The 27,775-nt window shown below is 45.0% G+C and overlaps 1 protein-coding gene across 1 annotated transcript; it reads left to right on the top strand.

The window, feature by feature from the left end:
* The first annotated feature begins 1,466 nt into the window (after positions 1 to 1,466).
* Bpnt1 (3'(2'), 5'-bisphosphate nucleotidase 1) lies at positions 1,467 to 26,781 on the top strand. Its single transcript, XM_038349422.1, has 9 exons — positions 1,467 to 1,623; positions 9,057 to 9,183; positions 10,532 to 10,636; positions 14,351 to 14,458; positions 15,773 to 15,821; positions 17,910 to 18,001; positions 22,365 to 22,562; positions 23,328 to 23,433; positions 26,111 to 26,781. The coding sequence occupies exons 2-9, from the start codon at positions 9,064 to 9,066 to the stop codon at positions 26,257 to 26,259; spliced, it is 927 nt and encodes a 308-aa protein (XP_038205350.1). The 5' UTR covers positions 1,467 to 1,623; positions 9,057 to 9,063; the 3' UTR covers positions 26,260 to 26,781.
* Positions 26,782 to 27,775: the final 994 nt, after the last annotated feature.

Here is a 27,775-nt window from a genome sequence, read left to right as displayed (position 1 = left end):
ATGTCTGTGAGGAAACAGCTGCCATATGCTCTCACTGCCATGGAAACACCTAACGCCATGTCTTCCCTGCAATGATGAACTCTGTCTCAAACCATGAGCCAAAATAGCTCTTCCTCCCCCTAAAGTGTTCCTTGTCAGATTCTTGGTCCCAGCAAGGAAGTAAGTAACTAATATCCCGTTGTACTCTGGCACCTGAGGGCTTTTTGTTTTGTTTTATTATTTTTCATGTCCTTATTTTAACTGTGAGACCGATAGCACTTATGAATGACTAAAATGAAAATAACTATGGATGGGCCCTACCAAAATTCACATATTTGTGTTTCCCCAAGGTCTATGTTAAGATTCTAACCCACAATGATGGTATTTAGAGGTGGGGGGGTCTCTCTAGTGGTTAGATATGGGGGCAGTCCTCAGGAGTGGAGAAGGTCCCAGAGAGCTGCCTCTCCCCTTCGTCCTATGACAAGGAGAATGTACCATCTACGACCAGAAGATAGACCCTTATCAGATAGTGACTCTGCCAATGCCTTGCATGACCTTGGACCTCCCAACCTCCAGAATGCCTTGAAATAAATTACTGTTGTTCATAAACCAAACACAAAAAGGGCATGTCTAAATTCACAGAGTAAATGAAATAAAGTTCAAGTCTTTTCCAACCACAGCTATATGGAAATGGTATATGTTGACATTTCTCGCTGGAGAAAATAGGGGGTGTGTTATGGTTTGTTTATGCTTGTTATCCCTGTATGTGAAAAGCTGAGGTAGGATTGCCATGAGTTTGAGGCCAGCCTAAGTGAGACCCTGACACTCACACACACACGTGTGTGTGTGTGTGTGTGTGTTATGGTTTGCTTCTTATAAACAAAGTTTGAGTTCGGGAGTTGCAGAGAACCCACAGAAAGAATGTGTTCATTACCTCCTCACAAAATAGCTACCTGAGATTTTAAGAAGGGGAAAAAAAGTGTTGTTTTTATGAAAACAATCCCGTAAAGGCAACTTGTTAAAAAAACAAAAAAACCCGACAAGCCAATTGAAGCTAAGTGAGGAAGAAGTGTGGCTCAAGGCTAGTCTGGGCTACCTAAACGCCAAGTCAAGAAACAAAACAAAACAAGCCCCTAGGGGGCTACAGCTACACCTCACCCTGGCCTAGGTGCCACAGGGATCCCAGGTTTGCATTCCTGAGCCCGGGTTCATTCTGAACCAGGAGCTAGGGAGGCAGCCAGCCCCTAGGGAAACTCTGGCTATGCCGTCTGGGCAGAGCAGGGCATAGCTAATTGCCCTTGGATGAGATTCCCCTCAAGTGACCAAGGTTCCAAACTTCGGAGAAGAAACAACAACAAAAAGAAACAAACAAGGTGAAGCTATGACGCCAGGAACCAGTACCCGGGAACGTCCCGGGGACTCGGGCTTTGACGACAGGTGGCGTAAACCTGTGCAAAGCAGGTTCTTCCCCGACGGCCCGGAGCCCACGGGGAGACTGCTGTGCGCCTGCGCCGAGTTCTCGCAAGCGCAGCCGCGGAAGCCGTGTCTCCTTATGCACATTGGACCGGTGGACTTGGAGGAAGCGGGACTGGGCAGGGAGCGATCCCGCGGGACAGCAGTTTTGGGACGCGGGGGCGGCTGAGTGTAAGTTTCCCCCGCGGCAGGGCAGGGCCTCCGAGGCCGTAGTTGCTTGGTCGGCCCCTGGCACCGAGGAGAGGAGAGCCAGGGGTTGTGATGCAAAGCGCCCCGTGGGAACTGCCTGCAGTCCATCCGCTTCTAGGAGCTTGAGTGGCCACATGTGGTTGTTTACCTGGGCCTGGCCTTCTGGAAGGACGCTGCTTAACACTGAGTAAACCGCAAGGTTAAACTTGACTGTCGCTTCTTACTGCATCCTAATCTGGAAGCTTCACAAGAGCCGATATTCTTTTGGTTGTCATGTCTACACGCTTGTAGGCCGTTGTGATTTGTTTCCCTGGGAATATAATAGCTACTTCGAAAGATGTTTGCTAAAGGGTTCCTGTAGGAACATGTTCTCTCAATCCTTGGAGACCGGGCAAACGCTTGCATGTGTCAATCTTCTCTAAGTTTGCATTTCGTTTGTGTGTTCAATAGTATTACATTTATGTATTTGGTGACCAGCGCTTTTCCTTTTCTGGGAACTGCTTGTTAACTGTATTTGCCTCATTTTTCATTGGAGTATTGCCTTTTATATACTGAGGCATAAGAGCCCCAAATACAACTTCAGTTATTAGAATATGGTACTGGACTTAATCTCCCCTCTTACCAGTTATGGCTTTGGAACTCTTAGTTTTATGTTTTAATTTTTTTTTAGTTTTATGTTTTAAAAGTCTTTACAAGTTTATAAAACCATTCCTAGACTTTTAATGGTTTCACACTTTTTTTTTTTTTTTTGGTTTTTCGAGACAGGGTTTCTCTGCAGCTTTGGAGCGTGTCCTGGAACTAGCTCTTGTAGACCAGGCTGGTCTCGAACTCACAGAGATCCGCCTGCCTCTGCCTCCCGAGTGCTGGGATTAAAGGCGTGCGCCACTGCCACCCGGCTTCGTTTCACACTTTTAATTGAAACTTATTAGAGAAACAGATTGAGAAAGACCAAACTTAGGCTGGCTTCAAACTCAGAGTACTCAGCGTCCTGAGGTTTGGGATTATAGGAGTATGTTTTCACTCAGGACTACTTAGAACTTTAGAAAAATGCATTTTGTGTGTGTGTGTGTGTGTGTGTGTGTGTGTGAGAGAGAGAGAGAGAGAGAGAGAGAGAGAGAGAGAGAGAGAGAGAGAGAGAGAGAGAGAGAGAGGAGAGCGAGCGGGTGTGGTGAGCCTGTGTGCTTGTGTGTGATGTGTGCCACAGGTATTTGGGTGGAAGATGGAGGGTTACTTGCTGGAGTCTCTCTCCCTACTGTGTGGATTTGAAATCAGGTTCGCAGGTTTAGTGGCAGACTCTAACCTCCTGAGCCATTTTTACCGGTTTCCCTGGAACATATTTGATAAGAATGCAAGAAAGATCCGACTGTATTTGAAGCTCTAGCTGTTGTCCTGCCATTTGTGTACAAGTGGCTTTCCTCCTTCTTCCTTTCTTCTTTCCTCTTTTTTCTTCTTTTGAGACAGGATCTTGTGTAGCCCAGGCTCTCCTCAAATCCACAATCTTCCTGCCTCCCCTTCCTAAGTGCTAGGCTTGTGTTGCTGTATTTGTCGGCTTCTTTCTTGGGTTTAAAATACCACTCTTAGCAGTATGTTTGGATTCGTTTCTGAAATTTTACTGAGAGATATTGTTCAGTTGGTAGAGTGCTTGCCTACCAGGCACGAGGCCAGTGTTCTAACGCCAGCTGTGGTATGTGTGTGTAATACATGCATTTCTATGTTTACACACATACGCATACACACACACACATTCACTCACACACACACTTTATCCAAACATTCATTTTGTTTAGAGGATGTGTGTGCATGTATGGGTGTTGGGACAAAGTACCCCACAAAGTAGCCAAAGCTGGCCTGGAACCTATTGTGTAACTAATGCTGGTGTGTTACTACAAGCTCTCCTGACTCAGCTTCCTAAGTGCAAAGACTAGAAGCAGGGTCACCACACCCAGCTGATTATTATATTCTGATAACTGGTAACAAGGGGATCTCTATTAATTGTTCAGAATCTGCTCCTTCATACTCAGTTTTATCTTTCCTGAAACCTTGAACTTAAGCACTCTTTAAACAGGTTCCAAAGATAAATGATTTTAATGCTTTTACTGGGACTCTACCAGACATTTTAAAATCCTAATCTGCATGTTCACCATCCTTGTGTGAGAATTTAAAGAGAAAGGACAAAAAAGATACAGGTGGGCTTTTCGTTTGTTTTTAATTTTTTCTTGTTGTTTTTTGTTTTGTTTTGTTTTTAGCCCTTAAACCTGAAGCCTATGAGAACAAACTGGTCACTTGAACCTTGCTATTTTTCTTTTTGTTGCTGTTTTTTGTTTGTTTTGAGACGGTCTTTCTGTGTAGACCTGGCCGAAATGGCACTTGGTCTCTAGTCCAGGCTAGTCTCAACTTTTAGCAGTTCTCTTAGTAACAGGAACAGCAGCCCTCTGAGTGTGCGTGGTGAGATTACAGCTCCATGCCTGGCTTGTGTTTTCCATCCTTAGAAATAGCTGGCAGGCATTGTAAAGATTTCTTATGTGCATGGGTGTTAGGTTGGTTGCCTTTTTATTCAGTGTTTGTCATTTTTACTCAAGGCTCAAGCCGCAGATGTAGTGCAGGAGAGCTTCTTGTCCCGTCAGGCACTACCCTGCCTCCCTAGGTCAGAATATCTCTTGTCCTGTTTGCTTCCCTCACCAGTGAGTGAGAAGCAACTCAGGAAGAAGACGTTTATTTTGGCTGATGGTTTCAGGGGCACACAGTCCATCATGGTGGGAAAGACATGTGGATGGACACCATTCTTGGCAGTGGAGGTTTGCGTGTGGCTTCGGACTTGTTGGTGGATCTGGAAGCAAAGCACCTGGACAGAAAGCAGAGAAGTGATGAGCGGCCCTGAGGAAATCTGAAGGCCCGCCCACCCGTCTGCCAGCCAGCCACTTCCTGAAGGCCCGCCCACCTGCCCGCCACTTCCTCTAGCCAGGGCCAGCCTCCTGAAGGCTCTGCCCACGGTGTCCTAAAGCAACACCCGTATTCATTCAGACACATGAGCCCATGGGAGATGCTTAAATTTTATTTTAGATTATATACATGTGTCTGTATGTGAGTATGTACACATGAGTGCAGGTGCCCATGGAGGCCGGAAGAGGACGCTGGCGCTGGAGTTACAAGTGTTTGTCAGCTGTCAATGTGGGTTCTGGGATCTGCCCTCTGGCCCTCCACAGGAACAGTGTGTGCGGTTACCCATTGAGCCATCTCTCCAGCCCCTCACCTTTTGATTTTAACACTCCCGTGAACCTCTGTTGTAGCCAGAACAAAGGAAACCACTTAAATATGTTTAGCCGGCGTTGTTTGACGCTTATCTGTAGGGTCAGTGCCTTCCATGTAGTATTTATTTCATAATTGCAGCAACCTTATACGAATAGGTGCAGTTTTTCCCATTTATAAGTTCAAGGATGGAGAGTCTGGGTGACTTTCCCAAAGCTAATGGATGCCAGGATGGGGACCTAGGCAGCTGACCCCCGAGTCTGTGCTTGTAGTCACTACGCTGTTTTTTTGTTGTGGTTTTTGTTTTGTTTTTTGTTAAGCTTTTGAAAGGTCATGTTTCCAGAAGAAGCACTCAGGTAAGACTCAGAGAAAGGTGAATGAGTGGTGTTTGAGCTGCTGTAAGGAAGGAAACTTAGTGGCTGGTGTTAGCCTTGTTCTTAAGTCACCTGTCACTTCAATAGGTAACTCCCACCTAGGGAAGAGTGGAAAGGCTAGTAGGACTCTCTTTCACACATTTTGTGTTTTGATAGTTTTTTTTTTTTGAATCAAAATTGTATATATTTCTTTTAAAACTATGGTAAGAAAACTGTCAGGGCCCTCAGGGGTAGTAATCTTTCTATTCTTATGTCTTACAAGCTAATGTTCTCTCTCAATTGTGGTTCGTACACATAGGGTGCATTATAAAGTAAGGTAGTGAGCAGACAGCCTGGAAATTTTCTGGTGAGAGAAGAAAAACCTGCATATATTTGGCAAGCTTAAGAGGAAGTGAATTAATCATGCCCGAAGTCTAACGAGGCTCAAATGATTACTGAATTGGATTAAGGGTAAATGATCTCTATGAAAAGTTCCGGTGAGGGAAACTTACCTCTGTCACCACTCCCACAAGGTAAACTCTGGTCAGCATTTGGGCGTGTGGGGAGTGGAGTCTAGCTCAGAGAGAAAGACCTCGCCTGGTGAGGCCTCACGTGTGGTTTCCCAGCATCCCCTTACCCTTACCCAGAAGAGGTGCTGGGTAAGGTTAGCAGCCTGGATCTACCTTTCCAGTTGAAAGTACATTAGCTCCATGGCCGTTCAAGGAAATGTTTTCCTAAATTATTACATTTGTGTGTTCCTGAGTTGGTAATGCTCACATTTTACTTTATTCCCCCCACAAAACCTAGCAAGTCAAGAAATCAACATAGCTTGATTACAACTTAAGAAAATACCACATAGATACCCGTTTTATTTTCATCTTGACACCTGACAGATAGTGGCCACAGATGGTTTTCAGTGCTGCACATCAGTTTCAATTACACCATTTCTCTCTCTCCTCTGTGCAGCCCTGGCTGTCCTGGAGCTCACTCTGTAGACCAGGCTGGCCTCGAACTCTCAGAGATCAGCTGCCTCTGCCCCTGAGTGCTGGGATTACTTGTATGAGTGTTTTGCCTGATGTAAGCCTGTGAATCGCATGCATGCCTTGTACCTTCCGGTGTCAAAAGAAGAACTGGCCTGGAACTGGAGTTACAGTTGTGAGCTGCCTTGTGGGCGCCAGGAGCTGAACCCAGGTCCTGCCAGAGCAGCCAGTGCTCTTATTCGCTTAGCCATCTCTCCAGCTCTTCAGTTGCATCTTTTAAGAACTTTTACATTTTTTTAAAGATTTATTTATTTTTCAAGGCCAGTCTAGTCTATGAGAGCTAGTTCCAGGGCAGTCCTCAAACCTACAGAGAAACCCTGTCTTGAAAAACCAAAAAAAAAAAAAAAAAAAAAAAAGAAAGAAAGAAAAGATTGATTTATTCATTATGTATACAGTGTTTTGTCTTCATTCTGCATGTATGCCTGCAGGCCAGAAGAGGGTGCCAGATCTCATTGCAACCATGTGGTTGCTGGGAATTAAACTTAGGACCCCTGGAAGAACAGCCAGTGCTCTTAAACACTGAACCATCTCTCCAGCCCTCATGTGTTTGTTTAGTTTATTGCCCATTTCTGTTTGGGTTTTTTTTTTTTGTTTGTTTGTTTGTTTTTTTTTTTTTTTTTTGGTTTTTTGAGACAGGGTTTCTCTGTAGCTTTGAAGCCCATCCTGGAACTAGCTCTTGTAAACCAGGCTGGCCTCAAACTCACAGAGGTCCACTTGCCTTTGCCTCCCGAGCACTGGGATTAAAGGCATGCACCACCACTGCCTGGCTTGCCCCTTTCTGTTCTTTAGACTTGTGATTAGATCCGAGGCAACAGAAAAGGATGCAAGTGAATTTAAAGGAATGTTGAGTAAGCTCTTCATTCAGAAACTGGCAATGGAGCAAACAGGTTTATTTGTCCTTTGTTTATGGTCCCTGTGGATAAAGACTACTTGACCTAAGTAAAGCAATGTCAGCCTGATTGGATTTTGAGTTGGGAAAGCTTTTTGTTTAAGTTTTAAAGGTTTTTGTTGTTGAAGCAATTTATCTTTATTTAGACAGGTTAGCCTAGAACTTGCTGTATAGCCTAGGCTGAGCTCCATTTTAGGATTTTCCTGGCTCAGCTTTCTGAGTGCTTGGATTTCATGCAGGTCTACGCCACCAAGTGTGCTTTGTTTGTGTGTGTGTGTGTTTTGTGTAGTGGGGATTGAACCCAAGGCTTTGCAGGTATTCTATTGCTGGCTGCGTCTGTAACCGGAGAGTCTTTGCCATAAGCACTTAGAGACAGAAATACAGTATAATGGGCTTTCTAGGGAATGTTGTTGAAATTACTTGTAGAAGCAAAGGGAAGAAAATGGGAGGGAAGATAACCGGGCTGGGATAGAGCTAACGCCTCAGTTGGCCCCAGTGGCATGGCCCTTCAGAGTGACCTTTTTACATCTTGCTATCGAAGGCAGGCATGGTGGCATATACATTGTCATACCAGTGCAGAAGCAGGAGGAATAGTACTTTGAGGCAAGCCTGGGCTACACTGTGAGACTCTGTCACATAAACAGAATGAGTAGGGAGGCCCAGCACTCAGGAGACAGAAGCAGGTGAATCTCTGAGTTTAAAGCCACCTGATCTGCACAGGAGTTCTAGGCTAGGCCTGTCAGGGCTACATAGTTGTGATTACAGCGGTTTTTGTTTGTTTTTTAAACAGTGCTGGAATTTGCACACAGGGCCTTAAATATGCCGAATTGCAAAGCAATTGCTCTGATACTGAGCTACAGCTCATCTCCTCCTTTTGCAGTTGACGCTGTGTGATCATCCAAGTCCCTTATGCTGCTCGCCCTGACTCTCTTGCACTTATCAACTCTAGTGCTCAAAATGGCAGCTGATCAAGGGTGGATGTTACATGTTACCGCTGATCAAGGGTGGATGTTACATGTTACCGCTGATCAAGGGTGGATGTTACATGTTACCGCTGATCAAGGGTGGATGTTACATGTTACCGCTGATCAAGGGTGGATGTTACATGTTACTGCTGATCAAGGGTGAGCCACCATGTGGTTGCTGGGAATTGAACTCAGGACCTCTGGAAGAACAGTCAGCGTCCTTAACCTCTGAGCCATCTCTCCAGCCCCCCCTTTTTTTTTTAATATTTATTTATTTATTATGTATACAATATTATGTCTGTATGTCTGCAGGCCAGAAGAGGGCACCAGAGCTCATTACAGATGAGTTGGGAGCCACCATGTGGTTGCTGGGAATTGAACTCAGGACCTTTGGAAGCGCAGGCAGTGCTCTTAACCACTGAGCCATCTCTCCAGCCCCTGATCAAGGGTGGATGTTACATGTTACCGCTGATCAAGGGTGGATGTTACATGTTACCGCTGATCAAGGGTGGATGTTACATGTTACCGTTTTAGCTCCTAAGCCTTCCGCTTTGCATTTTACACACCTCACACTCAAAATGTTTTCTCCTGCTAATTTCATTTTTCCAGACTTTGTTACAGGGTATATTGAGAGAGTTAATACTGAAATTAGTGTGTATTTATTAACGATCCTATGCAGTGACCTGGTGTGGTGGCACACACCTTTGTGGATCTCTGTGAGTTCAAGGCCAGCCTGGTTTATGGAGTGAGTTCCAGGGCAGCCAGGGCTACACAGAGAAACTGTCTCAAGTAAAATAAGACCGTGTGCAGTTAATTGATGTGACCCAAGACATTCAGTAAATATGCGTTGTCTTGAATTCAATTAATTGGAACTAGTAGTTAGTGGCTAAAGTAACAGAACCTTTTTATCCTTTCCTTCCAGGCTCATCATGGCTTCCAGCCACACCGTGTTGATGCGCCTGGTAGCCTCAGCGTATTCCATCGCTCAGAAGGCAGGAAGCATAGTCAGATGTGTCATTGCTGAAGGAGACCTGGGCATTGTGCAGAAGGTACTGCAGACCTTGTCTGTTCCTGCGGTCATGGGTTTTTGTTCTTCATAGTAGGTAAAGAATGTCATAATCTAGACCAACTAACAATTAAAATGGTGGAGCTCTCAAGATCTCAGATTCAGTATCTGCTTTGAAATGACTCCCACATTCAAGATCTTTGTATATATGACTGGGTCTTCTGCCTGAAGTCCATCTCCAGAACAGGTCCTGAGCTATTCCATACAAATGGTTTGATAAAATCTGATGTTTAAATAAGTTTTTCTTATTCAAAACTATAAAAGCCACATGTGGTACAGTAGGCATTATCCCAGCACTTGGGAGATGAAGGCAAGAGGTTCAGAAGTTCAAGGCTAGCCTCAGCTGTATAGTAAGTTCAAGGCCAACCTGAGCTATGTGAGACTTCGCCTCAGCTCCATCTCCATCCTTACCACCCTCCCTCCAATAAAAACCCAGAAATTCTTTCTAATGCATTAATGAATCATCTTCAGGGCCTCTTGATTACAAGCATGAGTGGGGGGAAGTTATAGAGAACCCTCTTCATACACTGATGATACAGTATTTAGCTTTACTTTGAAACAATGTAAATTTATTTTTTGTTTGTTTTGATTTTTGAGACAGGGTTTTGTTGTGCTGTCATGGCTGGCTCTAACTCACTATGTAGACCAGGCTGGCACAGGACTTATAGGGGCTGGCCTGGAACTCACTATATAGACCAGGCTGGCTCGGACTTCCAGCAAACCTCCTGCTTCTGCTTTTCAAGTATGAGATTATAAAAAATATGTAGCAGCACACTAGTAGTTTCTTGTCTTTCTTAGCCTATAAAGAAGGTTTAAGATTGGTAACTACAATCTTAGAAAAGAATTTCTCAACTAGAGGAGAAAATATTCCAAATAATTTAGAAGCACCTTTACAAACCTGAACCATTATGGAGCTGAGAATGTAGCTCAGTAGTAGAGTGTTTGCCCAGCACGTGCAAGGTCTGGGCTTTGTCTCCATCAATACTTATTTATACACTCTGTGTTTCTAAACTACTTTTGTTTATCTAGTGTTCATTGTATGCTGTAGTGCAAGCTGATCTCAAATTTATGTCAGTTCTGCCTCTGCCTCCCAAATGCTGAGATTACAGTCGTGCAATACCACCTAGCTTCACTTCCCAGTCTTAATTGCTGTTAATTCTCTGAGAAGCAGTGGAGCATACAACTAGTTGATTCATTTGTGGCTAAGCTCCGTGAATCTAAAATCTGAACATATAGTATAAATTATATGGCCACTGTGGACTTGGCTTGGGCTTTAGAAGACCATTTATCCCTAACTGTATTTCTCTTGAGATGTTCATTCTCTATTACAGACCTCAGCCACAGACCTGCAGACCAAAGCAGACCGCTTGGTCCAGATGAGCATATGCTCTTCCCTGGCACGGAAGTTCCCTAAGCTGACAATTATAGGGGAGGAGGTAAGAGTTACTATACCACACAGATTCATAACTGTCATACCATTGAATCACATCTTGGTCACAGTGATCACATTGGAACTGGTGTTTGAACACAAAAGAGATCATATTCCTCAGAGGAGATAATCTGATTTTACATGATTTTGGTCCACTTCTAGGCTGTTTCCATTTTTAGTGATGGGAGATGTGGTCACCATTGTGATGACTATGCAGCTTTGGAACCATAAGTTAGGCTCAGCAGTAGAGCACTGCCTACTGTAGGTGAGACTAAGGTGGGAGGACGTCTCAGTAAGAAGACCATGTAGCTCCCATGTGTGAGGCCCTGGGTGTGAGCCCCAGCATCAAAAGTCAAATTTTAGGAGTCGGCAAAGTTCTGGAACTTTGAGATAGAACGGGTTTACGTTTTGTTGTTTGCTGGTCTTTCACTTCAGAAGTTGGACTTGCATACTTACAACTGAAAGAACAGAATATGTTTTGGTTTTGTTTTTTATTAAGTTCTTTGACAATTCAGTTCATGTGTATGCTGCATCCTGGTTACTCCTCACACTCTTGAATTTCCCTCTCACCCCTGCCAACCTCCTCACCTTTCCCCTTCCCAGATACATGATGTGGTTTGGTTTTGTGTCCCATTTAGTTTGACCAGTGCTCTCTGTGTGACTGTTTAATTGTACCATCCATGAGCCTAGTCATCATTGGTCTATAACTGAAGGCAATGGCTTCCCCGGCCCCAGAGTCTGTCTGCTGGAAATAGTTCAGCTGTGAAGGAGAGGGCCCCCTGCGTGTCTCTTCCATCTCTGCTTGACCGTTGATGGGCCCATTCTTCAGACCCAGTGCAGTCTTCTGTACTTGAGAGTTCACGATTACACTGACTGTGTATTTGCAGCACTTTCCCATATTTTCCAGCTCTTGCAATCTTTCTGCCCCATCTCCTGCAGAGCTTCGTGAACCTTAGAGGGGATGGTATAAATGTCTTATTTAGAGCTGAGCAGTCAGCAGTCACTTAGTCTTATTGTTCAGCCAGTCTTATTGTAGCTGTCCCCTCATCAGAGATCACTAGAAAGAGAATTGGCCATGGGAATAAACATAAAATTTATAAGATGGTTTGACACTATGTGAATTTAGTAAAGCTGTAGAGTTTAATTCTCCAATAGGGCTTATGACCTCCCCTCTTATTCATTGAGTGCATTTCCGGACACTGAGTAGGTTTACAGTTCTAAGCATGGATTCCCCCCCGCCAGTGGAGCAGACCTCAGATTCTATCCAGAGCAGTAGTTGTCTCTTCTAGCAGTCATGCCACTGCTGCACGACAGATTGGTACTGTCGTTTGTGGGGTTCACAGCAGCCTGCATAGCACCCTCTAGCATTATGAAACCTGGTCAGCAGGGAAAATGTCTCCAAATCATTCCTAGTCTGACTTCTCTATATCATGCAACCAAAGTGTGTGGTGACCTCAGCAGTAAGGTCTCATCATCGTAATTCTAGTGGACAACCAAGACAAAAGACGGGCACCTGTATTGTTTAAGGGACCACTAGGACCTCTGTGACCAACTTATAAGGAGTGGCCCCACACATAGCATTGGGGTTTTTAATAAGCTATAGTTTCAAGGGGAAGCAGATTCTAGCCATGTAGGTTATCTCCCTTACATCTTAAAAAAATGCACCCTAGCCGGGCGATGGTGGTGCACGCCTTTAATCCCAGCACTCGGGAGGCAGAGGCAGGCGGATCTCTGTGAGTTCGAGACCAGGCTGGTCTACAAGAGCTAGTTCCAGGACAGGCTCCAAAGCCACAGAGAAACCCTGTCTCAAAAAACCAAAAAATAGCCGGGCGGTGGTGGCGCACGCCTTTAATCCCAGCACTCGGGAGGCAGAGGCAGGTGGATCTCTGTGAGTTCGAGGCCAGCCTGGTCTACAAGAGCTAGTTCCAGGACAGGCTCTAAAAAAGCTGCAGAGAAACCCTGTCTCAAAAAACCAAAAAAAAAAAAAAAAAAAAAAAAAAAAAAAAAAAAAAAAAAAAATAAAAAACAAAACAAAACAAAAAAAACGCACCCTAGCTCCCTAGCTATGGAACAGAGTGGCAGTAAACGGATGAGTTGGCTCTCAGCAGGGAGATGTCAAGCCTTTGGCCGTGTCCTAGTGTGGGATAGCTGGGTCTTACGGTCGTTCTGTTCCTAGTTTTTTGAGGAGTTTCCACAGCAGTTTCCATACTGGCTGCGCTAGTTTGCACTCCCACAAACAGTGAATAAGTACTTCTTTTTATACATCTCACCAGCATTTATTGTCTTTAAACTTCTTTATAATAGCCATTCTGACTGAGACAAGATGGAATCTCTAAGCTTTAATTCATATTTCCCTTTATGCTATTGGTGTTGAACACTTTTAAAAATGTTTATTATTAGTTTGTAATACTTTTGAGAATTCTCTGTTCAGTTCTATAGCCAATTTTTGTTGTTGTTTGTTTATTTGTTTGTTGACACGGGGGTTTTTCTGTGTAGCCCTGACTGTCCTAACACTCATTCTGTAATCAAGGCTGACCTTGAATTCGGAGATCTGCCTATCTCTGCCTCTGAGTTATGGAATTAAAGGTGTGCACCACCACTCTCCGACTGGCATGCAGAATTTTTAAAAGTGTTTTTGTTGTTTGTGTGTTTTGCTTGCCTGGGTGTTGTTGCTCCACATGTGTGCCTTTTACCTGTGGAGGCCAGAAGAGAGCATCAGATCCCTTGGAACTGGAATTGTAGATGGTTGTGAGCTGCCATGTGGGTGCTGGAGATCAAGCCTGGATCCTCTGCAAAGCAACCATTGTTCTCACCTGCTTAGCCAGCATTCCAGCCCCTGGAGTTGATTTTTATTCAAGGATAGAGGGAAGGATCAAGTTTCATTCTTCTACATGTAGATATCCAGTTTTCTCAGCTCTGTTTTTTGAAGATGTTCTTTCTTCCAGGGTATATTTTTAGTATCTTTGTCAAAAATTAGGTGGTTATAATTGTGCGGGCTTATTCTGGGGTTTCTGTTCCATTCCACTGCTCTACACATCTGTAGTGCCTGCTTGTTGGGGTTTCTGTCCTGCCCAGTTCCCACAGCCGGTAAGCCCCAAAGAAATTACACAGAGGTCTCCATAAGTTATAAACTGATTGGCCCATTAGCTCAGGCTTCATATTAGCTCTTATAACTTATATTAACCCATTATTTTTATCTATGTTAGCCACTTGGCTCGGTACCTTTTTCGGCAGGGCAGGTCACATCTTGCTTCTTTGGTGTCTGGGCAGGACTGCAGAGACAGCTTCCTTCTTCCCAGAATTCTCCTGTTCCCATTGCCCTGCCTCTACTTCCTGTCTGATTGTCCCGCCTATACTTCCTGCCTAGCTACTGGCCAATGAGCATTTATTTAAAATATAATTGACAGAATACAGAATTGTCCTATACCACTGAATCATGGTTTAAATGAAGCTAGGATTCAGCTGTGAGGTTAAGTCATCAGAACTGTGAAATTTTCTTTGGGGGAGACTCCTTTCTGGTGCCCACATTTTAAGCTCAGAGTGGAAGGTCCTGGGGAAATCCTAGTTCCTCACTTCATCTCCTCCAGCTCCTGCTAGTGTTACACTAGGTTTGCATAAAAGCTCTGGCATAGCTAGGACCCCAGTTGCTGCTTTTGTGTTGGGGACACAATGCGTTGTGGGAAGAAAAAGTTTCAACAGTGTCACCTTGTCTCTGGGGCAGGATCTGCCTCCCGGGGAAGTGGATCAAGAGCTGATTGAAGACGGGCAGTGGGAGGAAATCCTGAAGCAGCCGTGCCCATCGCAGTACAGTGCTATCAAAGAGGAAGACGTAAGGTCCATCTTTGCGCTTTGTGCTCTGCTAGTCTGCGTCTCTTGCCATTGTGAAGGGATTGCAGTTTGTCTGTAAGAGGGGAAGTGTGTGGTTACAAAGAGTGGCAGTCAGAGCCAGCAGAAGGAGTGGGACCGCACGCATGGTGGACCCACTCACAGTCCTCTCCTGTCGGCCTCCGCTCTGCCTTCCGAGACCACTATGAAAAGCATTTTCAGTAAGAAAGTCCTCTTTGCCGTTCAGTAGATTCGATAACAAAGCATTGTGTGACAAGGGGTCTAGCCATTCTAGAAAACCATAAAGTCTTCCCACTTGGCCTGGAGAGATGGGTTGGCAGTTAAGAGCAATGTCAGCTCTTGGTGAGGGTCCAGGTGCAGTTCCCAGCAAACACACCGGGCAGCCAACAGCTGCCTGTAACTCCAGCTCTAGGGGATCCTAGTTTTAAATTATTAACATTGTACTTATGTAGTAATTACTGTGAGGAAGAAATTCCATTCTATGGGAAGAGGGATAAAAAAATAATGAGACATGACATCAGGAGCCTCAGAGATTCAGACCCAGCTTACTGCGTGCACATGTGAGGATATTCTGAATCGTTAAAGTCCTAAGCAGGAGGGATTTTTTTCATTTAGTCTAGAGCCCATTTTATGAGCCATTCCATTTTCTTGGGTTATTGTGATGTGTCCTTATTTTTTGTTTTGTTTTGTTTGAGACTCGGATATTTATGTTTAAATCAGCATGTACAAGCCTGGCATGGTGACACGTGCCTTTAATCCCAGCCTTTGAGAAGCAAAGGGAGGTGGATCTGTGAGTTCAGGGTCATCCTGGTCCACGTACTGAGTCCCAGGATAGCTAGGGCTATGTAAAGAGACCCTGTCTCAAAACACTGGAGAAAAAAAAATCCGCATGTAAATATAAAATAAGTAACAGCTTAGACTGTTCAAAATAGTCTCAGTGCCTTGTGAAAATTTTCCCCTGTAGCACCACCTAGAGCTATGTGAGTTCATGACATTGTGCTTAGTGTTCAGTGACAGCCAGCATTTATCAGCTGACTGTATTGAATAACACGGCGGGTTCTTTAGCCAGCCTTCTGCTCGCTCTAAATGGCCGTACTCCACAATTAGGAAATTTCAGGGTTGTTCTGTTGGATTTTTTTTTTTATGATCACAAGACTGATGATATTGATTTAAGCCACCTATAATCATGTGTTCAAACATATTAAAAGGGGGTGCTTTTAATCTATTAATTCTCTCTGAATTTTACATACTTGGTATGGATATTTCCTCTCTGTTTTTTCCTGTTTTTACTTTGCAGCTTGTGGTTTGGGTTGATCCCTTAGATGGCACCAAGGAATACACTGAAGGTCAGTATCTCTCGGCCACACGTGTAGCTGAGGCAAGGCTGCTCATGAGTGTCCTGTTCCCGTATCAGATGAAGAGCTGCCGTATTCTTCCTGCTGTCATGCATGAGTGCCTCCTAGAAGAGCTCATCTTCAGATACTGCCCCCCACACTCTACCAGCTCCAGCTCCGAGGTCCCCACAGGGGAGACACCATCACTGTAAATCTTCTTACCCCAGGCATGGGCTAGAAAAATGCTGAGCCCAGCTGTGCTGCCCTGGCTCCGCCACACCTGGTCCCACAGCATCCCCCTGGCCCTCCCCTCGTCTCAATCCCATAACAACCCGCCCCACCCACTCTCCCCTCATCTGAGGTTACCAGAAGTGAGAAAACCAGAAAACATTGAAGTAAAACCAGAGGCATTAAAGGCAGGAGGAGCTGTGTGATAGCTCACACCTATAATCTTAGCGCGCGAAGGCAGGAGGACTGCTTTGAGTCTGAGGCCAGCTTGGGGGAGGTACATAGCGAGTCCTGTGTCAGCCTGGACCAGAGTCAGACCTTGTCTAGACAGAGCAAAGCAGAAGAGTCAGAAGAACCCCAGAGCCAGATGTAGGGTTTGACGGCCTGGAGTTGAGCTTCTGACATGAAGATCTGCACAGAGAGCATGTGAGACCGAGGCAGAAAGAGTGCCGGGTCAGCCCGGGGTCGAAACAACAATAACGCCCTGGAGAGACCACCATAAGTTTTCTTCTATTGGTCCCCAGCTTCTTGGAGATTTCTTATAACTGCCGGAGAAACTGTTGATGGCCCTCGGATGAGATCAAATGATAGTTACTGAATGCATTCAGTATGTATGTGTGGAACATGCATGTGTACTATGAGGATGTGTGTGGCATGCATATGTACTGTGTGAGTGTGTGGTACATGCATTAACACTGTGTGAGGGTTTGTGTGTTGGTGTGAGTATGTGACTGAGTATGTGTATTACTATATGTCAGCATGTGAGTGTGTTGTGATGCATATGTACTGTGTGATTGTGTCTGTGTGAGGGCGTGAGAGCATGTGTGTATGTGGCACACAGATGTATTTGTGTGTGAGTGTGTCTGAGTATGGTGCATGCATTTGTACTCTAGGGAGAGTACGTGTGTGGAGGGGGGCGCATAAGTACTGTGAGGGGGAGAGAGAGATGCATGTGTGTGTGTGTGTGTGCTGTACGTGTGTACCACATGTGTGCTGAAAACTTCTCTGAAGCCCATTAATAAACAGGAAATTCATCCTAGAGCTTTGATTAACTACTGGCTCAGGGAAGGGGAGTCCTGCAGTTATATCCACTAGGTGGTCCAGTGCCATGTGGTAACCCCTAGACTTCAGTGCCTTAGGTAATCTAGTGCCACGTGGTAACCCCTAGACTGATGCCTTAGGTGATCCAGTGCCACATGGTGACCCCTAGATTTTGATGCCTTGGGTGATCCAGTGCCATGTGGTGACCCCTAGACTTCAATGCCTTAGGTGATCCAGTGCCACATGGTGATCCCTAGACTTTGATGCCTTAGGTGATCCAGTGCCACGTGGTGATCCTAGACTTCAGTGCCTTAGGTGATCCAGTGCCATGTGGTGACCACTAGACTGATGCCTACCAGAGCTTGAAAGTTAATCTGGAGAGGAATTAGGGAACAGGTGGGAGCACAAGGACTCTTTCAATGACTTTGCCACCATGGCTTTAGCAGGTTTGCAGACTGCTAAGGAGAGTGTGGTCGTGACTGTCCACTCATTTTAGCGACTATAATCCCCATTTTTGTCTCTGTCCAGCTCTCGTAGAGCTTGTGCGTTTGTCTCAAGTAGGATTGTCCATGGGTGAATGTTGCCCATTCCCTACCTTTACTGCAAAAGTAACTAGCAGTGAGGTGGTGCACACTTCTAATCCTAACGTTCAGGAGGCAGAAGTTCAAGACCACCCTGGCCTAAAGAAGGAGTTCCAGAGAAACCCTGTCTGGAAAAAAGCAAAATAATAATAATAATAATAATAATAATGAGAATAGCAGCTGTTTGTTTGATGTACTGGTGGCAATCCATAATGTGAGAGAGTGACGTACTTAATTCTTTCCTTCCCAGGTCTTCTTGACAATGTAACAGTTCTTATTGGGATTGCTTATGAAGGAAAGGCTATTGCAGGCATCATCAACCAGCCATATTACAACTACCAGGTACTGCCACCAATGACACAAAAGTATTAGACACGTGATTAGAGTGTCAGATGAGTCCAGACACCATCCAGCTGTCATCTCACACATTCGCTCATTTGCACAAGGAGCCACTTGGGGGCGGGACTTCTTGAGGTACAGCTTCCCAGGCTGCTGTTCAGCTGTTGAACTAGAACTTTCTGAGGGTACTGGGGCCAGGAATGTAATGTGGGTAAACAGACTGAGTGCACTATTCTCATTATATATTTGTGATTCAATTGCAATGGTTTGGAAATTACCCGTTTGGTTCTTGATTAGTGTGGTCATCAAGACACCTGGCTTACAGGTGGTTCTTGAAGCACAGTGAAGAAATGAACCTTGTCAACAAAGAACAGATGCTAGCCATGTGGCTTCCCAGGTGATGCTGCACAGCACCTGACTCCCTGTCGGCTCAGGTAGCCAGCCATTGATGCTTGTAGCCCCTTCCTCTCACTCGCCTCTTTTCCAAACTGCTCTTGACTTCCTGCTGTACTTCGGAGACGCTATCTCCTTTAGAAACAAGGGACCAGTATAATTCCAGGGCAAGATATATTGCTAGATTTCAAAGAAATTATTGAAATATAATATTTAAAGTTTAATATTAAAGTGGACTTGAACTTTGGAAAACAGACTAAGCAGAGTGGTGGCTATCTCTTCTGCATGTCTGACGTGAGAACAGACTTCTCATTTAGGCGTAATGTAAGTTTCTTTATTCCTGCTGCTTACGGGATTAGAAATTTGATTTATTTCTTGGGTTTTCCAGGAGAGCTCTACACTGTTGGTTGAGTCCAAATGAAGTGCTTGGGTGTTAATCTTGACAGTGTGGCTTTGCTGTCTGGGCTGTAGTACACTTGGGCACGGGTTTGTGACTTTTAACCCTATTCCTTAAAGGAAGGGTATTTAATTCATAGAAAAAGGGTATGCATGGCCCCTTTTATCAAAAATAGACCTGTAAGTACTTAGGAATTGTTGATGATTTTCATCCCTTATTTCTGAGACTAGAAAACTTGTATTCGTTTTCCACAGAGCAATGAAAAGGAGAAGTTGAGGGAGCAGAGGAATGAAGCGAAGGTGAGAATCAGCTAGGGTCTTGGTTCCAGTGCTAGGGAGGAAAGAGCAGGCACTGTGGCACCTGGTCCGTCCTGTGAACAGGCTGTTTCCTCCTGTTCTGCGCCTCTTCTTTCCTCTCCCTGTGCTGAATCCTCTTCACCCTCTTTGCCTGATAGCCTGAAAATGTGTTGCAACAAATAGAAGCTGAAAGGCTGGCTGCTGCCGGTATTTGAGACTGAAGATGCGTAGTCTTCATCAGAGCTGAAGTTATGGCTCTCGCTGTGCCGCTGTGCTCAGGATTCACCTGCATTATCTCTTGTAATACTCACCACACACCGTAAGGAAATGGCTATGTCCATACTAAGGAAAGGGATACTAGGTAGCCTGTGGGGTAAACCTGTAATCCCAGATTCTCAAGCTGGAGCAACAGTGTTGCAAGTTCTAGGGAGGCCTAAGCAACAGAATGAACTCAGGACCAGCCAGCAACAAAGTGTGACTGTCGTGAAATAAAAAGTAAGGGGGCTGGGATGTAGGTCAGTGGTAGAGTTCCTGCCTGGCAAGGGCAGGGCCCTGGGTTCAGTCCCTAGGAGTGTGTGTGTGTGTGTGTGTGTGTCACACATGGAGAAAACTGAAGCACTGAACGTGTCAATGTCACCCATTGGGTAAACAGCAGAGCTGGGATTCAAAGTGAGTTCCAAGCCCTATTTTTATTCTCTATTGCTGTCTTAGCAAGGTAAAGAGCTGAACAACTGAAAGTTTATTTTTGATTCTAGTAAGTACTGACTGGTGAAAATACCATGAAACTCCATCTGTCTTTATGTTGGAGCTATCTTCTTAACCAGAATTAACAGTGACCCCACATTTGGAAGGATAAGTGCTAACCTTCCTATGGAATCCTTGCAAGAAAGAATAGGACACCTGAGATCAGGAGCCCAGGGAGAGCAGAACACCAGGTGCTCAGGCCTGTCTCTTGTCTTCACAGTCATTCACAAAGGAGTATGAACTCTCTTTATTTGTTAGTTTGCTTATCGAGACAGGGTTTCTCCGCATACCCCTGGCTGTCCTGGAACTCACTTTGTGCACCAGGTCGTTCTCGAATTCATAGATCTGCTGCTTCAAGTGCTGGGTTTAAAGGTGTGCACCACACCGCCCGGCTGATTCTTTCTTTTTGAAATAGGCTTTCGTTGTGTTTCCCATACTGGCCTAAAACTCACTATGTAACCCAGGTTTGTCCTGAACAAACAATTCTCCTGCCTCTACCTTCTAAGTGTTGAATACAGGCAAAAGCCTCCTGAGCATCTAGAGCTGCCATCGAGAGTTCTGTGGTGTAGTCAGGAGTGAAGAGGAAGTACTCTGACATTCCAAGCAGCTGGTACTTGGTTTCGGTTCCTCTGTTGCTCCATGGCAGGAGGCAAAACCAGTCAACAGTCAGCCTTCTCAGGGAATGCCTCCCCTGTGAAGAGCCTTCACAATCCTTCCTGAAGCAGTCTGTCTCCCAGGACCGGAAAGAGCAGGTGTGCAAAGAACTGGCATTTCCATCAGGTTTGGAGCCACTTGAAGAGCAGCTTGAGCTCCGGTGCTCCCCGATAGTCGCAGGCAGAGCTGACACCTAGCCCTTCTGCAGCCCATTGCCCCTGTTCACAGTGTTTCCTTCTACAGGTGCTGGTCCCGCACATGCTCCTTGACGACCACCCCCTACCCCAGACTCTGCTTCCAAGGTTACACAGCCTACAGCATAAGCCGATTTCACCCTAGAAGCATCAGTACACTTCTCTAGGACAAAGAAGCAATGACTTGAAAAACATTGGACAAGTCAACTCAGGTTACCCAGCGTCCACTTTGATGGACACAGTGGCACTAACCTGTAGTCCCGCCTACTTTCAAGGCTAAGGCAGCAGGATCATTTCAAGGTCATTCACAGCAACGCAGTGAGACCCCCATATCAAAGACAACAATGCAAAGCAAAATTAGAGCAAGCTTCTCAGGCTTGGCAGTTAGAGCACTTGCTGCTCTTGCAGAGAACCCAGGTTGGGTTATCAACACCCACATGGCTACTCATGGCCATCTGGAACTCTGGTTTGAGCCACACATAGTACACATACATAAATGTAAATAAATCTTTTCACCAGGTGGTGTGGCACATACTTTTAATCCCAGCACTCAGAAGGCAGAGGCTGGTGGATCTGCGTGAGTTCCAGGACAGCCTGACTTAGTGAGTTCCGGGCAGCTGAGGCTATCCAGAGAAACCCTGTCTCGAATGAATGAATGAATGAATGAATGTGTGTATGTGTGTGTGTATGTATGTATGTATGTATGTCTTTTCAAGGCCAAACTGGTCAATAAACAGTTCCAGGTCAGCCATGGCTGCATAGTGAGACCATGTCTCCAACACTGAACTGAAACAAGAAGAGCTCTGAACACAGGTGAGCTGGCTTTTGAGAGGAACTTCTGGGATCCTCGGTCAGCTTATCAACTGATTCTAAACCTCATTGTTAAAGATAATAACATGGCATTGCCCTGAGTATTGGGCATGCTGATGCATGCGCACAGACCTTGGTGTGGTCTGACACACCCTTGTTGAATGAATTGCGTGCCTCCTCTCACTGTACACCTTCCCAGCTGATAGGAAACTGTTGTTTGAACTTCTTGTGTTAGCATCAATTTTCTTTTTATAAACTATGTTTATCTACATGAACTGTGTATTTAGCAATGTGGTTGAAACATCTCTGAACTCCACAAAGGAAGATACAGATCCTGAGATCGTGCTGTTCCTTGTTCTACTGAGGCATTTATCATTAAATCTCAGCCCAGTCTCCACTGTCCACAGCCTTCTGCAGTGTCAGCTTGTTTGGTTGCTCTGTCTCGATGGCAGCAAAATGCATCCTCACTATTGTCCCTATTGTCCCTTGAATAATAAAACTATATCTGATCATTACATTAGCACTCTAACAATGGTTAGTATACAGTTACACTTCCTAGAACTTCAATATCATTGAAGAAAATGGCTATTTTCAGTTAAACAGATTGGTGGGTGATTCCAAAGAGTAGGAAGGTCACTTTCCCCAGGACAAAAGTGTCCCCCTTCTTTGAAACTGTTGATCAAAGCAGCAATTAGGATAATCAAATTGTTGTCAGGATAAATTCTTTGCCTATTTACTGTCCTTATATTTTATAGTGTTGTGTGTTTTCACTTTTGTAACTCAAAAATGAATCCATTATAACAAACTTGGCAACTTAGCTAAGTGAGGTTGACTGTTTCTTTCTGCTGTGACGGTGAACTTTGCTGTCATTCACACAGGCAGGCCCTGACGCTGTGCTGGGCAGGACCATCTGGGGAGTCCTGGGTTTAGGTGCTTTTGGGTTTCAGCTGAAAGAAGTGCCTGCCGGGAAGCATATCATCACGACCACCAGGTCCCATAACAACAAGCTGGTCACAGACTGCATTGCGGCCATGAACCCTGACAACGTGCTGCGCGTGGGGGGAGCAGGGAACAAGGTACCGTGGACACGTCCCATTGGCTCTGAAGTTACTGTCCCTGAGCAAAACGCCTCCTCCAAAATGGTCTCTCTTTTCAGTCTGGTCTTCACAGACACCAGTAAGGCAGCTAAACACAAAACAAAGCCCAGTGTGGTGCTGCATACTTGGAGTTCCAGCACTGGGGAGACGGAGGACAGGAGGATCAGGAGTTCGGGTTATCCTTGCCTAGAAATCAAGTTTGAGGCCAGCCTGGGCTACAGGAGCCTCTGTCTCAAATAAAGCAAATAATACCAATCAGTAATGGTGGTTCATAGTTGAGTAGTGGGAGGAGCAAGGGTAAGGAGTGGGGGAAGGATTCTGAAGTCTCTGAAAGAATTGTTAGGTTAGCCATCACAGCACACCTGCTGGACTAGGCTGTTGCGGCGCTCCTGAACATTTCTCTATTGCTCAGCAATGGCCAGCTTCTTAGAAATTAAAAAACAGTGCTTGTCTAGTAGTGACTGTGTATTTCCTTTATAGAAAGAAAGAAAAACCATGTGAATGAGAAAACTTAATCTACCTCGGACTATGGAGTGTGGCTTATTTGGTTCAATTTTTGATTACCATGTATTATTATTATTATTCACCTGGTTTATTTCTTTATGATGCTGTTATCTTTTGATCTGCTTAGAGCTTTAATCTAAGTGTGACAGGAACTGATGAAATGTCCTTACTGGGCATCAGCAGTTCTCGTGGGCAGCTCGGTCTTTTCATGGTGGGGTAATTATCCCTTTCACTTTACAGGTCATCCAGCTGATCGAAGGCAAAGCCTCTGCTTATGTATTTGCAAGTCCTGGCTGTAAGAAGTGGGATACTTGTGCCCCGGAAGTTATCCTTCATGCTGTGGGAGGTGAGTCCAGTTGTCCTGGAGAATTTGGTTTTTTTTTAATATTTATTTATTTATTATGTATACAATATTTTTTCTGCATGTATGCCTGAAGGCCAGAAGAGGGCACCAGACCTCATTACAGATAGTTGTGAGCCACCATGTGGTTGCTGGGAATTGAACTCAAGACCTTTGGAAGAGCAGGCAATGCTCTTAACCACTGAGCCATCTCTCCGGCCCCAAATTTGGGTTTTTATATTGTCCTAGGCATTATATTTCAGTAATACTCTTTTTTTTTGTACTTTTCTGTGTATGGGTGTTTTGTCTGCATGGATGTCTGTGTATCACATGCATGCCTGGTGCCCTTGGATGTTAGAAGAGGGTGTTGGGTCACCTAGAACCGGAGTTACAGACAGTTGTAAGCCTCCCATGTGGTTACTGGGAATCAAACCCACATACCCTGGCAGGGCAGCCATGAATGCTTTTAACTGCTGAGCCATCTCTCTAGCCCTCGGCTAGCACTCTTCACCGAGATGTCTGGATGCAGGTGCTGGAGGGAAGCCTGGAGGTGACCCGTCCAGACCCATCGCTTTTGTGTCAGCATTTCTATTTTCAACAGACTGGACTGTCCTTAGCTCATAGTCTGTAGTAAGAATGGGATGTAATCTTCATACAGTCAATCAGACTCTTATTTTGTTGTTGTTGCTGTTTGTCTCAGTGCATCCCTGGCACACCTTGGACTCATTGCATGACCCAGGCTTGGAAACTCAGAGAACTCTCTGCTTTGCCAGAGGACAAGAATTCAGTTCCTAGCACCTGCATCTGGTGGTTCATAATCACCTGTAACTCCAGCTTCGACATGCCCTCTCTGACTTTTGCCGCCACACTCATACACACACACACATACACACAGAGAGAGAGAGAGAGAGAGAGAGAGAGAGAGAGAGAGAGAGAGAGGGAGAGAATATTTTTTTTTTAAGACAAGACCCTGTCTTTAAAAATTAGAAAATAGATGATGGGGGTAGAGTTATAACTGTGTGGTAGAGCACCAGGCTGATATATATGAGGCCCTCCGTGTAGAGCACCGGGCTGGCATGTATGAGGCCCTCCGTGTAGAGCACCGGGCTGGCATGTATGAGGCCTGTGTAGAGCACCAGGCTGGCGTGTATGAGGCCCTAGTTTTATGTTATCTAGACACAAGCTAAAGTCATCTGAAGGAGGGAGCCTCAACTGAGAAAATGTCTCCATAAAATAGGGCTATAGAGAAGCCAGTAGGGCATTTTCTTAATTGGTGATTGGTGGGGAGGGGAGAGCCCAGCCCATTGTGGGTGGTGCCATCCCTGGGCTATGGTTGTGGGTGCTGTAAGAAAACAGCCCAAGCAAACCATGATGAGCAAGTCAGTAAGCAGCACCCTCCATGGCCTCTGCATCAAATCCTGCTTCCAGAGATTCTTGCCTGCTTTGAGTTCCCACCTCAGCTTCCCTCAGTGAACTGTGATTCAGGTAAAATAAGCCAGATATAAACCCTTCCCTCCCCATGTTGCTTTTGGTCATGGTGTTTCATCATAGCAGTAGTAACCCTGACTAAAACAGACAGGCAGATAGACAGAAAACATTTGGGAAGTACACTGTACAGTAAGAGAAATTAATACCAAAAAATTCAATTACATGACTAAAGAGATGGTTCAGTGGTTAAGCCAATGGCTGTTCTTGCAGAGGACTCAGGTTCAGATCCAGCATCTACATAGTGGCTCACAACCGTCTGAAATTCCAATTCCAGGGATATGGTGCCCTCATCTGACCTTCAAGGACACTAGGCACTCGTGTGGTACACAATACACATGCAGACAAAACACTATACACATAAAATAAGTATTTTTTCCTAACCCTAACTCTAATAAATAAATACTTTAAAGAAATAAATAAGAGGAAAGAACTAGCATAGGTCTGTAGTTCAGTGCTGGAGTTGACATTTGGCATACAGGAGGCGCTTGGTTCCGTCTCTAGTTCCAAAGGCAGGAGGGAGGCAAGAAAGTATGGGGGTGGAACAGCCAGGATCACTACAAGTTCAGGGCTAGCCTAGGCTACCAATAAGTTTCAAGCCAGCCAGGGCTTTATGACGAGATCTTGTTTTAAAAAGGGGGGGGGGGGGGGGGCTGGAGAGATGGCTCAGAAGTTACGAGCACTGACTGCTCTTCCAGAGGTCCTGAGTTCAATTCCCAGCAACCACATGGTGGCTCTTAGCCACCTGTGGTGAGATCTGGTGCCCTCTTCTGGCATGCAAGCATACATGGAAGGAATGCTGTATACATAATAAATAAATAAATAAATCTTTTTAAAAAACATAAAAATAATAAAAAGGGAGGGGAGACTGGTCGGGATGTAGTATATGAGAGAAGAATAAATTAAGAGGGAAAAAAAGTCAAGCCTTGATAACTTAGACTTTTTCTCAAAAATAAAAACAAAAACAGCTGGAGATGTAGCTCAGTGGTAGAGTGCTTGCCTGGTGTGCATGAAACCGTAGGTTTAATCCCCAGGACAAGCGTTGTACAAAGTCATTAAAGAATAACTAGAGTGGGTTAGGACATAGTTCAGTAGTGAAGCATGTGTGAGCCCTGGGGTCAGTCCTCTCCTCCAGAGAGGAAGCCCCGGAGCATCCTGACTGCACTGCCCATTAACTCCATGTGCCGTTCTTCTGCAGGGAAGCTGACGGACATCCACGGGAACGCCCTCCAGTATGACAAGGAGGTGAAACACATGAACTCCGCAGGAGTCCTGGCCACGCTGAGGAATTACGAGTACTATGCAAGCCGGGTGCCAGAGTCTGTCAAAAATGCGCTCACTCCCTAAAGGGCTGTTTCATGCGCCCACCCACCCTGAGGACTTGGTTCTCACAGCCTCTTAGAACTGATTGAACAATCAGAGTTCAGTTGCATTCATCAGTGACCAGTGATTTAGTGATCAGTAGTTAGGGACAGAAGACAGGATTCAAGAATTTCACCTATGTAGTCTAATACTCTCATGCCTTAGGCATATAATACATTTTATTTTTCATTTCTCCTCCCTAAAGACAATTAGCCAGGTGTGGTGGCACATGCGGTAGTTACTGCTGTTCCAGTGGTTGAGCCCAGGGCCTCAAGACCAGCCTCCACTACAGAGCAAGGCACTGCCTAAAAACGGAGAAGAAGAAACAAAAGGAGTTTAGTTTTATTAACTAGCTAACCAGACCAATTGTTTTGACATCTGGATAATTTTTAATTTCAGTGTCTTAAGTGGTCTTGGTGCTTTTGTTTGTTTTGGTTTTTTGTTTTTGTTATTGTGTCCTTATTTTTGTTTTTTGTTGTTGTTTGCTTGGTTTTGTTTTTCTTTTTGATTTTTGAGACAGGGTTTCTCTGTGTCTTGGCTGTCCTGGAACTCACTCCGTAGCCCAGGCTGGCCTCGAACTCAGAGATCACTCCAGCTCTACTTCCCGAGTGCTGGAGTTAAAGGCATGCGCCACCACTTCTGGCTCAAGTGTTACTGTTTTTAAGTGGAGAAATGAAAAAGGATGAGTTTCAAATGACTGTCTAGGTCATTTGTACAATCAACATTCCTGCTTATAAGAGACAGGGTTTCTCTGTGTAGCCCTGGCTGTCCTGGAACTCTCTCTCTCTCTGTAGACCAGGCTGCCTACATGGAGATCTGCCTGCCTCTGCTTCTGAGTGCTGGGATCAAAGGTGTGTACACTACCACCCCCTAGCCAGGGCCCAGAATCTTAAATTGTGCTAGAATTTCAGTTTTGTTTTTCACAGTAATTTTTAAAATTTCTGACTCCAGCTGAGAATGCATATAATGACGTTATTTATGTTGATAAGATTTATGGGAAAAGTTTCTTTAAAATAAATTATTTACCTCTAGATCTTTATATGGCATATGGTTTTCTTTTCAAAAATATTTAAAACTTATAAATACTGTGGGGATTAGCTTATTCTCTTGTTATCATGGAAAGGCATAATTGGAAAGTTGGACAATACCCTTTATTCTGTCTACTGAGAGAATGTAACCTGCATTAGCTTGACTGTCATCTTGACTAGGCTGAGAAGCCCTACTAGGTCAGGAAACAGGGTTTCCAGAGAGGATGAACTAAACTGGAAGAGCGTGGGTAGCGCCATCTCCTCCACAGGGGTCGGATGGGCTGCAAGGGGAAGGATGAAGTGCACAGATTCTACTGCTGCTGCCTGGCTGCCCTGAGGTGAGCTGCTCAGTCTGTCCCGCCTTCTGGCAGCCCCCACCCCCATCTCCTTGGAAACTTTCCTTCAGACACTTGTTACAGCAACACAGCAGTCATCTTTAAATGTAAAGTTTGTATTAATGTTTTTTTTGTTTG

Source organism: Arvicola amphibius, chromosome 12 (assembly GCF_903992535.2).
Source record: "Arvicola amphibius chromosome 12, mArvAmp1.2, whole genome shotgun sequence".
Lineage (NCBI taxonomy): Eukaryota > Metazoa > Chordata > Mammalia > Rodentia > Cricetidae > Arvicola > Arvicola amphibius.
The sequence above is the reverse complement of the archived record's forward strand: the minus strand, read 5'-3'. Positions and strand labels throughout refer to the sequence as shown.

Bases quoted from the DNA above. Each gene is read 5' to 3' on its own strand.
- Bpnt1 (XM_038349422.1), top strand. From the start codon at position 9,064: ATGGCTTCCAGCCACACCGTGTTGATGCGCCTGGTAGCCTCAGCGTAT. The intron at 14,459-15,772 runs GTAAGGTCCATC...TTTACTTTGCAG, and splicing joins GTGCTATCAAAGAGGAAGAC to CTTGTGGTTTGGGTTGATCC. The intron at 23,434-26,110 runs GTGAGTCCAGTT...GTTCTTCTGCAG, and splicing joins TATCCTTCATGCTGTGGGAG to GGAAGCTGACGGACATCCAC.